The 13,295-nt window shown below is 42.6% G+C and overlaps 1 protein-coding gene across 1 annotated transcript; it reads left to right on the forward strand.

The window, feature by feature from the left end:
* The first annotated feature begins 630 nt into the window (after positions 1–630).
* On the forward strand, positions 631–11,759 carry TYSND1 (trypsin like peroxisomal matrix peptidase 1). Its single transcript, XM_007421700.4, has 4 exons — positions 631–2,069; positions 4,113–4,243; positions 6,327–6,512; positions 9,963–11,759. Exons 1-4 carry the CDS (start codon positions 940–942, stop codon positions 10,178–10,180), a joined length of 1,665 nt encoding a protein of 554 aa, XP_007421762.1. The 5' UTR covers positions 631–939; the 3' UTR covers positions 10,181–11,759.
* The last annotated feature ends 1,536 nt before the right edge of the window (positions 11,760–13,295 follow it).

Here is a 13,295-nt window from a genome sequence, read left to right on the forward strand (position 1 = left end):
CAATCGATAGTCATGGCCAGGAGCCAGAAAGTTGTTAGCGATGGAATGGACCTTGCATTTGTTCAACGGTTTTTTTTCTTTGCTTCCTTATTTCAGAGTTAAATGAGGAATCCCAAGGATTGCATAAATACTAAGGGAAAGAATCTAGGCAGGTGCCTAGAACCTTTTTCTTCCCCAGCCTATGCCTGGCACTGTAACATTTATGTTGAATGACTTTGGGGCTTAATCCAAGGAAGCAGGGATCCTCAACCTCAGCAACTTTAAGATGGGTGGACTTCAACTCCCAGAATTCCCCAGCCAGCCATGACTGGCTGGGGAATTCTGGGAGTTGAAGTCCACCCATCTTAAAGTTGCTGAGGTTGAGGCTGGCTGGGGAATTCTGGGAGTTGAAGTCCACCCATCTTAAAGTTGCTGAGGTTGAGGAACCCTGCAAGGAAGGAGCCCTTTCAGGCAAAAAAAAAAAATTCCCAAAGTTTGGCTTTAGGGTCGCAACTGTCTCCCAACGCCTTCTGCCATGTAGCCCAACGTCCAAAAGCAGCCAATGGGAGAGGACGTTCCTTGCGCGAGCCTCCTCCTCCACCAATCGTAGCGCTGGAATTGACCGGCCAGCCAATAGGAGCGAGCTTAGCTCTTTTCCCCTTCTCTCCTTGTTCCGGTTGCGCCCGGCGCTTCCTCGCCGCTTCGGCGGGTCCGGTCCGACCCGGGTCGCGGTGGGCTTTGCGGCGGAGCTACGTGGGGCGGGGGCGCCTGATGTGAGGCGAGGGGGCTCCGGTTCCGGGAAGGGCAGCGGGGCAGCCGGGCAGTATTGAATGGGCGGCCCTTGAATTGACGCGCAGCTGGCGGCGCTTTGCAGAATCGGGCTTCCCTTTAGTCTCGCGCCCTCCCTCCTGGCGGCCAGTAGAAATATTGGCCGGTGAGGGACATCGGTTTATTTTCCACATGTCCGAAGCTCTGGGGCTGGCAGCAGCCAAAGCTGGCTGCGTGATCTCCGTGTCCCACGCGCAGGTTGCCAGCGGACCCTGGAGCGGCAGCGGCGTCCTCTTGAGCCGAGACCCGGGCGTTGTTCTCTGCCATGGGATCATCTTTTCCCCTTTCCTCCTGGAGTCGGAGCGCCCAGACTGGCCTGGGAGCGAAGTGCTGCTGGCCGATCGCTTCTGCCCAGGCCTCCAGATCCGGGTGCTTAGGACCCGTGGGTGCGGCAGCAGAGCTAACCGTGGAGACGTGGGGGGGGATAACGCAGCGCTGAGGCTCAACCCACTTTCAGATCGGCACCCGTCCCCCCACGGCTCGAGAGACTGCGACGCCGAGCTCCTGATGGTGGTCCCCTGTCCGCAGTTCCAGGAGGCCTTCTCCAAGATCTTCAGTGCTTCAGATCAATGGCACTTTGGAGGAAATGACTTGGAGCAGGAAGCCAACCCTTTTGAGCACGACTTGCGTTTCCTGCATTGGTTTGCTCTGCTGAGAATCCTGGATCCTGACTGCTGTGGGACAAGTTGGGTGAACTGTATTCCGGCCAGATCCCTCAGGAAGGGTGATACTGTCTTTACGTGTGGCTCTCCTTTCGGGTCATTTTGCCCAGACATTTTCATGAATACCCTCAGTAAAGGGATAGTCAGCAACATGGCAGGAGCAGGCAATGCCCTCATCTTGACTGATGCTCGTTGCTTACCTGGCACTGAAGGAGGAGGTGTCTTTGCCATGTCAGGAATCGGTCCTCATCTAGTTGGAATAATCGTAGCTCCACTTTGCTGGAAATCCACTGAATGGGTTGGCTTGACTCTGGTTTGTGCCATTGACTCCATTCTGGAGAGCGCTGGGAAAGTCCTTTCTGGGCCTCGTGGTTTTCTGAAACCTTGGCTGCTCCCCATGGAACTTGTGACTAGATCACATAGTTTGATGGTAGTCAGAAATGGGCTGGACCGGCGACTATTGGATGCTGTGGTTCTGGTGGAATGTGGACCAACCTGGGGGTCTGGGGTGATGATGAATTCGAGGTTGTTGTTAACCTGTCGGCATGTGGTCAATGGAGCATCAAATGTCTGTATAAGGTTTCTAACCAGTCCTAAAAAGTGAGTATGAATGCTAGTATTTATTTATGTATTTCTTTTTACAGTTTTTAAAGCCTGCCAACTCTAAAGACTCTGCATGGGTTCTAACAAGCTGAAATTATAAACACAAGAGTAGAATAATAAATCAAAATGATAAAAACAATGATGGTAATAAATCAACCCTCTCCATAGATGGACACCAATAAAATTTTGCTAGGTTTGAAGGACCAATGCAATAAAGCTTCAAAGAGTTTCTAAAAATGAGGAGGAAGGGAGCTTTATGGACCTCTATAGGTAAGAAATTCCAAAGTGTAGGACTTTCCACAGAGAATATCATTACCTTGCCACTTCAGAGGGAGGGGGGACTCTTCACAGGCCTTCCTAAGATGTTCTTACCAGCTGGACAAATTTGACTTTGGCAGGGCAGTGCCTGTTGTAACCCATTGCTGTGCCATGTGTATAATTAACAGCCTGAATCAATCCACTGCAGGATGAAAGCTCCTCATTGAAGGTTATGGACCATTATCTACCATGCTGATGGAGCCCATGATGATAGATAGATTTTTCAACTTCCCAGTCTAGGGCTGAGGGAGAGTGATTGGCCCAAAATCACCCAGCTGGCTTCTTTGCTTAAGGGAGGGCTAGAATCTGATCTCCCTGCTCCTAGTCCAACAGTTTAACCACTGCACTGCACTGGCTCTGGATGGATGAAGAGGTACAGAATTCAAGTTACATTTATTCTATTTCTACTAGTTTGTTTGCCTGCAAAGCCTGGAACTGTGTTGTTCTTCTATCAGTCAAATTAGAGTATTTTGGATTGTTGCCAAATATGAACTCCTGGAGCAGCACCAACTTGTGTGGAATTACAGCTGGCTTTGGATTCCACCGTATCTTAAGGGAGTCAGGCTGGATGAGGCTGTTTTAGAAGAACTGATGACTTGTGTGATTTTGGATAATGTACTGCAGTTTCCATTGTAGGCATTGCAATTGTAAATTCGGAGAGAGCCACCTGTAGGCTGCAAAGAAAACAGACAAGTGAAAGTGAAAACCCATTCCAGGCTAATATTCTTGGTAACAGACTAGTTACATTTGAATTTAAGCTATGGGTTGTTTCCTCTTTAATGGAGAAATAAATTGCAGTGCCCTTTAACCAACGTGTATAACAGTTAAATCAGTGCCATGTTGGGAGATAGGTGATAGTAAGAACAACAACGTAAATCCTAATAACTAATTGTGATGTAATGGGGATCATTGAGAAAAAAAGCACAGATTTCATTCTCTCTAGGATGGATAAATGTTTATGCAACGTTGGGCTTGGAAGACATTTTCACTCATCCCCATCACTCCTTCCATTGCTCCCCCCAAATGATCCCTAAAGCAGAGCCAGTTAATGGCTTGGGGGAAGAAAGGAAAAATTTTCAGCGTCAGCCCTCTGTTGCTGAGGGCTCTTAAGGCCTTGCTCTCTTGTTTGTCTTCATATTATCTCCTTCTCTGGAAATTTGTTAGAGCAGTGGAGAAATTACCGCAACCCGGAAAAGCCCATTAAGAGTAAGTCCTGCAAGATCCTCATCCTTTGCTTTTTGATGCTTGTTCCCTTGGGTCTCTTCCATGCAAGCTGAATGTGTTCATCTGAGCAGCACAGGTGACGTTTGGGTGAGTGCACGTGTGGCAGTCTCACTCTCAGACTGAGGGGGGCTCAGCAGCTTTTCCCAGGCAACATTGACAAGGCTGGCTGTAGCCTGGTTCAGTTGAGAAAGGAGACTGGTCCCAGGCCTAGAGATGAAGAAAAATGAAATGGATTTGAATCCTGGCTCTGGGGGCTTCAACCTCCCTCAGATTTGCCCATGACCTCCCAGGAAGACACGACCCATAGAACTCCCCGATAGAAAGTATCTGGCACATGTGCAATATTTTTCAATAGGTTTGATTTACTGCAGCTGCAGTTCTGTGTGAAACTTCCTGATGGATTTTATTTGTTGCTTCCTCATCTTGACCAGCTGCATAGTGCCAAATTATGTTTTGCTTTCAGTCTCTCTCTCAATATTGATTTTTCTTTGCTCCTAGGGACTCTGTAGTGAAAGGAAAAGTAGTGTTTGCAACAAGGGACTCTTCTCCCTATGATATTGCACTGGTGGAGTTGGAAGAAAGTTTATCCGCATTTCCGGAGCCTGTTCTAGCATCAGCATTTCATCCAGGTGAGAGCAGAGTACTGCATCCGAGCTTGGCGCCTCTTCTTTTGCTGTTAGCCCATGTAGGGCTCTAAAGAAGAGATGTCCATCACTTAACATTTGGACTATTGAACAATTTTAATTTTGAGGTTGACATTGATAAACAATATATCAAACATTTAATGGGAAAGCGTGAAGCTTTACATATTGAAACCATCTTTGTAGAGACAGGCAAATGTATTTTAAATTTGACCTGAAATTAAGTTCCAAACAACTCCTTTGAGTGTGAAGCTGTTGTTTCCAGAGTGAATCCATTGCTTTTCCCTTGGAACAGGCTATTTTAATCATTTTGGAAGTATCTGGGACTTGCAGCAGAATTATTTTGAGCTTGAAATATTTCTAACGCATTCAAAAGAGCTCACTTAGAATATGAAATAAGTGTTTTGCACACACAATTATTTCATACTCAAAGTCCATGCTTTAAGTGGTTCACATTTGCAATGTTTTGCACAGCATAACCATTTAGGGAGATCTGCATGAACAGGTGAAAGGGCCGGATTCTGATGTAGGAATTCAGTGTGTCCAATCCTCATATATACTCCATCTAAGTAGCTGTGTGGACCCAATGTTGCTCTTCTGGAATCCTTAAGAATTATAGATGAATTCCAGGTAAATGAGGACTTGGAATGTGTGAACAAAAATGCCAGCTCATATTTAATGCTATGTATTTGAGCCCAGTGTGATAGAGTTTTGAAACTTGCAGGCTTTCTAGAGTTGACCTGACCAGTGTTATCTGGGCTTCTGAGCCAAACAGGGTCAGGCCTACTTCATACTTGGATGGAAGACCACCAGGAAATACCAGAACCAACAGCTGTACTGAGAAGTCAGAAAACATCCTGAAATAAGGCAGCAAACTGCTTTTGCATTTCCACCATGAAAAATATGCAGAGGTGCCCATAAAATGCCCAGCTCAGCTTGAGAGACTTGCTCATTCTAGGCTATACGTGGGAGAAAATAGTCACTTTTTAAAATAGAAATGCTGCCTTTTTATGAGAAGTTCCCAACATGAAGCAAAGAAAATTACTAGAAAGAAGATTAAATTAGGGGACAGAGAACCAGCATGATATGGTAGTTACAGCATGAGCCTGGGACTGTACGCACCGAGGCTGAAATCATGATTAGTTATGAATCTGACTGGGTGACCAGACAACTTATCATTTTTTTATTCCAGCATACTTGTGTGAGAAGATCAGGGAGGTAGGAGAATCATACTTTCCACCTTGAGCTACTTATAAATGACAACAACCAACTTTTAGTCCCAAACCAGCTTCTTATTTGCAAGGATACTTTTTTAAAACTATTGGGGTATAGTATATTTTATCTTCCTTTCTCCTTAATGAATTTTTGAACTAATATACAAAAAAAATGACAAAGGATGAAGTATATTTTAAACTCCAAAACCTGAACTTAGTCAAACGCTAGTGAAATGACAGCAGTTCATGGCACAGTCTGTTCTTCGCCTAACAAAACTGGGGAATTCCCGAATCCCTGAAATCAGGGCTAGAACACAGCAGCTTCAAATAGTTTTGGTCCAAGGGAGAGGCTATAGGTTACACTGCAGCCATCAGCAACCTCCAGTAAAGCTTTAACTGTCCTTGGGGAGCGTTTCTTTGAATTAGAGAAGAAAAGTGGCTGGCAAGACCGAGTCATCTATTCTTTCCTGTTTCGGCTTGCAAAGGACCATCTCTTGAGATGTCTTTGAAATAAAGACATGAAATAGAGACAGTATGAGGAACTATGGCTCTCTGAGGGTTGCAATTTCCATTACACAAAGGTGACTTAAGTGAGAATGATTTCTATTCTGTCCTTCATTGTTGGCCGAATTTGTTTCTGACTTCTGGTTTGCTTCATGTGGGCCTGCTGTGAAATTTTGCTCCATTTTTCACCTCCCCCCTGGGAATACTGTCTCAGAATTGCTCTTCCAAGGTAGGATTCCTGCCTCTTTTTACAAGGGAACCTGGGAATTTCAGAATCCCCCTTGCTCTGTGCCTTCCTCCACAATGAAAAGGTTCTTGATGATTATTGTCTGGTTTGTGTGTCCTTCAATCAGGAGAAGATGTGAGTATTGTGGGCTTTGGTGTCTTCGGTCAGGCCTGTGGACCGTCTGTTACGTCGGGAATCCTGTCAGCAGTGATCACTGTGGAAGACAAGCCAGTGATGCTGCAGGCAACCAGCGCGGTTCACAGTGGCTCAAGTGGAGGGGCCCTCTTTGCAACCCACAGTGGGAAACTTCTAGGTAAGATGGATAAATAAATGGATAGTTTTGCAATCAACCAAATTCTCAACAGTTAACACAAAATAGAAACATCCAAAACAGCACTATAAAGAAAAATCCATGGTGTATAGTGATTACATTTTCTTTGTCCCATGATCTCACTGTGCAAATGTATTAATAATCCTGAGGATACAGATAGTCCCCTACTTACGAACAGGTTACGTTCTAAGAGGCTGTTCGTAAGTCCATTTTGTTCGTAGGTCCAACCAAGTAAAAAGTAAAAAAAGGAGGAGGAGGCAGGAGGCAGGGCAGTGGTGTGGGCAGAGGAGCCCTGTCTTCTGCTGCCAATGCATTGCCAGGAGAGGCAGTGGTAGCAGAGGAGAGGGGAGCAAAGGATGAGCCAGTGGGGCACGGCATGCTCTGTTGCCAGGCGAGGCAGGAGATCTCCACCCCTCTCCCCTGTCCTCTGCCATTGGCCGCTCTCGTGCCTCACCCAGCAACAGAGTGCACTGCATAAACTCACCCTTTCTGGGAACTCCGACTCCAGTGCAAACCTCCAATGCAAACGGAAGGTGGGAGAAGGTGGGAAAGGGTTAGTCTGCAGCCACTGCAAACTAACCGTTTCCCACCTTCTGACTTCCGGTTCCAACTTCTGGGTCCATCTTGTTCGTATCAGTGAAAGTTCGCAACACAAAAGTTCGCAAGTAGGGGACTGTCTGTATCAGCTTAAAGAAAACAAGTTTCTAGCCTTCAGTTCAAGAAAGAAGAGATTGTTGTTCCTTACATGTCACTGAACTATGATTCTCAGAAGACCCAACCAGCACTGCCAATAATGGCATATGTGGGGAGTTGTAGAAGAAGAAACTTTATTTGCTCAATGACCAGCATATATTACAATACAATAAAACAGGGAAAGTTATATGACTAAGCCTATAGTCCTACAAAAGCCTATTAATCTGTAAAAATGAACAGAACTCATGATCCATTAAAACTAAACTACAAGACTAAAGCTATAAAATCTATACATCTATAATAACACAAACAGTCAATTATTCTAGTATATTGGACTCATGTTTATAGTATAACAGAATAAAATGCAATGTATAATTTGTAAAATCTGCTTGAATGGTATTTAATAAACACAAATGCAAACCACAGACTTATACTCTCACAGTTAGTCAAGCAATTATCTCCTTTCAAAATCTACAGGCAATATAGCAGTATTTAGCAACATTCATATCATTTTTATTGGACAAAAAATAGCAAGAGATAAAATGAATCAGTATGACCTGGGTGATTTAGTAATACGTGTTAAATAACGTGTGAATACCTTGATACGAGGGGCAGTACCAAAAAAAAAAAAATGATTTCAACCTGACCAAATCTGCATGGAGAAAGCCATTCGTTATACAGTAACAGATTTTCTTATAGTTCACTTCCAAAACAGCACTAGGTAGGATGTTGAATCATGCTAACCTCATAGCCTGTCTATAGCTGTGTATTTCGATTTGTCCCAAATATCTGGCTGGGCTGTGCGGAGCTGAGGCAGCATCTGATAAACCATAGATTTCCATCCCATCTTAGCATGTGAAAGACTGGTTTAAGAGCGTGGAAGTGATATTTGTTATGGGAGTTGTCAGCACTGAACTGACCTGGAAAAACTAAGTAGGATCAAGGATGCTTAATATTTGGAAGGGAGACTGGTAAGGAAATTTTAGGATGATATTCCAAATGGAGGAGTTGAAATAATACTATGGTAAATCACTTCTGTACTGTTGTCAAGAAGACAACATTGATGCATATATGTAGACACTAGGAATTAAGCTAAACTTGAGGGAGAGTTAATCTGTACCTTTAGCAGTATTTGGCCAAATCTTGGATGTAGGTGAGCAGCTTTTCCATATATTAGAGATGTGTTTTAACTACCTTTTAGGTACTTTAGACCTAAAGACTTTAGAAGCTAGATAATAATCCTGAACAGTTTAAAAGAATTAGGAATGGGTTTTGAGAAAAAAAGAAATTTTAGACTGCCACATCAATTACAGGTAGTCCTCATTTAGTGACCACAATTGATTCCAGTGACATCATTAAGTGAAGCTGTTGCTAAGTGAAAATCACATGACCATGACTGTGCTTATGATTTTACTTCAGCTTTCCTTAGAAGGCAAACAAAAGCCTTCTGTGTGAAACTAATTAGGGTCTTGTCAATTTCAGGCAGCAGTGCCAGCCTGCTGGAGGGTTCAACTAATTAAGGTCAGGGAGCTGAGCTTGTTAACTTGCAGTTAACAGTTTTTTGGGAAGTCTACACTGTGAGAAAAGCAGCTCAGGAAGAGATAGCTTGTTTAAGAAATCTCTCTGCGAGCGGGGGGAAGAAAAGAATGGGTCATGCATAGGACAACATCATACTGTACTAACTGACTGTAATGGCGAATGGGTGACTGAGAGAGAGACGCTCTGAAGGTCGTAAATGTATTGGTACATTTGTACCAATTTGTATTGGTCACAAAGTTGCTTTTTCATCACTGTCATAATTGTAAATGGTCACTGTCCCAGGCAGTCGCTAAATGAGAACTACCTGTATACCATTTTATTTATTTGTTTCAGGCACTTCTGTCTTAGTTTTCCATACCCATGTTCCTGGCAGCTAGTACTGTTAATCAACCACAGTAAAACATTAATCAAGAACAGAAATAGAAGATACCTTATTTTAAACTTATACCCAGGAGATGTAAAATCAGCTGGACTATTGAATGTTACTCAAGAAAGAGGATCTCTGTGGGACAATGCTTATGGATTGGAGAGGGCCTTTCTTTTCTCAAAGCATAAGATAGCCACAAGTGCCAAGTTCAAGCTAGACCTTTTGAGCAAGAGTGACATAGCACATAATTTAGCTGAGCTAAAACTGAATCACAGTTAGTTATCTTCATTGTAGGAGGAAAGCCACGTTAATCTATTGTGGCAAAACATCAGAAAGAGTCTAGTGGCACTTATTCCAGAACAGGTGCTACCAGACTCCAGTTGACTGTCCTGTAACTGTGTTGACCATGTGGCAGCTTTGTGATAAGACAGGAGTCTGGGTATTTTCTTTTCATGTAAACATAATACTGATCATGGAGGAAAGTTATCAAGTGTAAACTCTTGATGACCATTTCTTGTGAATCAGATGAATGATAATACAAAACAGAGTTGTCCGTAGGGGGGATTTAAAAAGTCAAGATGGCAGCTGTGAACATTTGATTGAGGCCCTGCACCTTATTTTATGTGCATGTGACATTCTCTACATACGCCCCTAGCACATAAGATTTGTCACTTCAGTTCTTCCAAATTATGCTGTCCTTTGAATGATGCATTTTAACAGTGCAGATCTTCCTGTCCTTGATCTATTTTCCTTTCATGTTGCATTTTTGCCACTGTGTGTGTATGTTGGGATACTGAATTACATTCTTTTCTTCCTCTGTGGTCCATTCATAGGGATTGTTGCCAGCAACACAAGGGATAACAGCGTTGGAGTGACATACCCCCACCTAAACTTCAGCATCCCCATTACAGTCCTGCAATCAGCCATCTTGGAATATATACACAACAGAAGCCTGCATGGCTTTCAGGAACTAGACAGGGTAGGACAAAGAATTCAGGTTATCTGGAGGCTCCAAAGAGAATCTATGGAGGTTCCACTGAGCAAGCTATGAGGATTTTCACCGAATGAAGAAGAGTAGAAGAATATTGTCTTCATATGTCCTGAGTGCACTGTGCTGGGCTAAAGTGCTTGTACTGCTGGGTAATCAACTAAATTTATGGAATTGTTTCGTATATTTGAGTAGCTTTCTTGGCTAGGCATTTAGTTTGATTTCAGCAACACCCACTTAGACTTCTTGCCCTAATTTTCCATTATATCCCTGCCAATGTCTGTCTTGTTCAAGCAACCTGCTTATCCCCTTATGTACTACATTTCTCCATTGCTCCTTATGCCTGGAATTCTTTGTCAGAATATCTTCCTTCAAATCCTTTGTGAAAACTCGCTTTTTCCAGAGAACTCCCTGGAACCCCATAATTTTCTTTCATCCCATTCCTAGAAAACACCTGTCATTGAAATTAAAGATACATAGACTGTGCCTTTCCCTTTTCTTCCCATTGTTTTCCTCAATAGTTGAAATGTAGGTTAACTCTTAGAAGAACAGATCTTTCCTCTTCTTTGTTATGGTGCTATATAAATAAACAATAACAGAGAGTGGTTTGTCTTTTGTACTGAATGGTACATAGTATCTTTCTCTGGCCACCAGATATTTAAGTAACCACTATTTTAAATACTCTCTTTTGCTTTGTTTGTTGAGCTTTTTTTTAAAAAATAAAAATCATCTTCAGAGGTTTACAAAACAGGCCACTTGTCCATAAAATGGAGTTGCACATTCGTTTCATACAACACGCAGCATCTTGGTTTGTTTCTGTCATGATGTACAAACCAGGCTCCTGTGGCTTGTTCAACAGATTTTGAGCTTAGAATTCCTGCATTAGAAATTCAGCTTCAGACTCTGATTTTCTGTTTAATAATTTACTGATGCTGTCTTTCTCCTTGCTCCCCTTATTAACATAATCTTTTAACTGTGGATGAACACTGCAGTTTTAGAAATCTTGGCTTTTCTTAATACTGGCTTTCTTTCCTCTGCCGCATTTACAATTTAGCAATACCCAGCTAGGCATGGGTTCTGCATCAAATCTGACTTCTACCCATTAGCTGAAGCAGAATAACCAAAGTAATTGTTTGTCACAATTATGAAAAATAAATGTAAGTATGGGGAACTGCTTGTCTTGAAGAATTTATGCAAATAGTGTATTCTCATTTATCTTGGTGTTTGGATGCCAGTTTGGTGAATCCAAATTCCCTAGTCCTGCTAAGGGGAGATTTTATACAAATGAGTTTAACCATACATATCATAATTTATATCAGGAACTGAGTATAAAATGGACATGGATTTAGCTCGTATTTAAGATAGGCTTATAGTTTTGGTTCCATTATGTTGGTTGGAAAGGATTATACATTTAAAAGTGCACTCTCAGCCACGGATAAATAAACATTGATCAAAGTTGGAATGCGGTCAACCTAATTATTTGTTATTGCACTCTATAATAGAGAAACTCTTGAAGGTTTACACGCATATGGAATGAGCTTTGCACCAAGCAGTGAATAAACAATATTTGTGCATGCTTAAAATGAGGGGTATTTATTCATTAGGAGTCCCATTTAATGCTGCGTTTCTGCTGCAATGCCATCATAGCGGTATAAACCAAATCAAAGGTAAAGAATATAAAAAGCAGTATTCTAAATTGTATAAATTAACAGCGAAGCAATATAAGATGACAGATTAAAAGGACACGTTGAACAGTTTTTCAGTAACTGGTCATTGCCATGTATTATGGGTTACTTTTGGCTGATTTCATTTAGTAGACGTGAGAAGTGCTTCCCTGGAATAAGGTCCATTTAGGGTGGATTTTATTTATTTGTTTTAGAAAACTTATGTGGCTGTCCCTCTTATACACCATAACTCTGGGGATCTCACAACAACAATACAAACAACTAAGAGACAATAAAAAACCAACATCACAAAAAGAAAAACAGTGCCCTCAAGCAACACTCCTCAATAACAATAACTACTGTCACTGGGCTTCAGCTTCACCTGATCCCAATGCTTGGGGGAAAAGTCAGCTTTTTAAGTCTTCTGGAAAGCTAGCAGGGTGGAGGCCTGCCGGATCATGGAGGAGGGTATTGTCAGTCTCACAAGGTAGTCCAGACAGTAAGGATGCCCAGATGAACTAATTCTACTTTATTGTAAGGTTACAATAACAGAACTTTGCAAGACTGAAAGTAAATTTCTCCCCCATTGCCTTTACAGCCCAAGATATTGGAGGGTCCCTTCTGAGATGTTTGCCACAGCCCCATTCCTTCTGCAGGCTAAGCTGCCTCTTATCTGATTGTTCCCCTGGCCATGGCTCTTCCCCCTGTCTCCCAAGGTCATTCCCACCTACCATTACAGGTATTTTATAGGGCAGGACAGCCATTGGTAAAGGGGCCAAATAGTGCCTTTCAGATGTGAGGCTCTAGTATCTTCAGCTCTCAGCAATAGTCCCATCTTGGTTGGGGAAGGCTATCCTGCATTCCTTCAGCCTCTGGCAGTGACCTAGTTCCTATATAATCCTTATCCATCATGTAGTTGTTTGGGTTTTGTGAGAAGCCAGTTAGGGTTTATTCAGTAGAATAAAAATCAGTGGAATGTGTGAACTAGAATATTCAGAAGCATACAGCTCCTGATCCAGGCAGAATTGGATGGCCATTATCACTGCTGGCTACTGCAGGCTCAGGCTCCATTAACTTGTTAAATTTCCTCTTAAGCCATCCCCGTTAGCGGTCATCACCAGATTGGGTTATAGCAAATTCCATAGCTTATCTCTAAGCTGGATTTCATCTCCTGTACACCTGTTTTTCAAGAGGTAAATCCTAACCCAGCATAATGTAAAAGATGCTAGGCAGATGGGACCTGGGGAAAATAATACTCCAGTGACAGGAAAGTCTTGCATTGCTCAGAAATGAAAAAGCTGGATTTTTCAGAGCAGGATCATTGATTGTAATACTTTTTCTCTCCTGATCCCTGAATAACTTTGATTGCTGGAGGTTTGCAGGAATGACCTAGTAGAACCCAGGATCCAGTTTGGATAAAGCTAATGAGTAATCAGGTCTTAAGGCCAAAGAGTTCCCAATTCCTGCATATAGGCTGAGCTGGTAAGGTTCTTGCGCTAATCATGTAATGTATG

Source organism: Python bivittatus, unplaced genomic scaffold (genome assembly GCF_059951505.1).
Source record: "Python bivittatus isolate LINGU-HERP-01145 unplaced genomic scaffold, Pbiv_v1 ctg000400_np1212, whole genome shotgun sequence".
Classification (NCBI taxonomy): domain Eukaryota; kingdom Metazoa; phylum Chordata; class Lepidosauria; order Squamata; family Pythonidae; genus Python; species Python bivittatus.

Coding starts and splice junctions, on each gene's coding strand:
- TYSND1 (XM_007421700.4), top strand. CDS start 940: ATGTCCGAAGCTCTGGGGCTGGCAGCAGCCAAAGCTGGCTGCGTGATC. Junction 4,244..6,326: donor AGCATCAGCATTTCATCCAG/GTGAGAGCAGAG, acceptor TCCTTCAATCAG/GAGAAGATGTGAGTATTGTG. Junction 6,513..9,962: donor CCACAGTGGGAAACTTCTAG/GTAAGATGGATA, acceptor GTCCATTCATAG/GGATTGTTGCCAGCAACACA.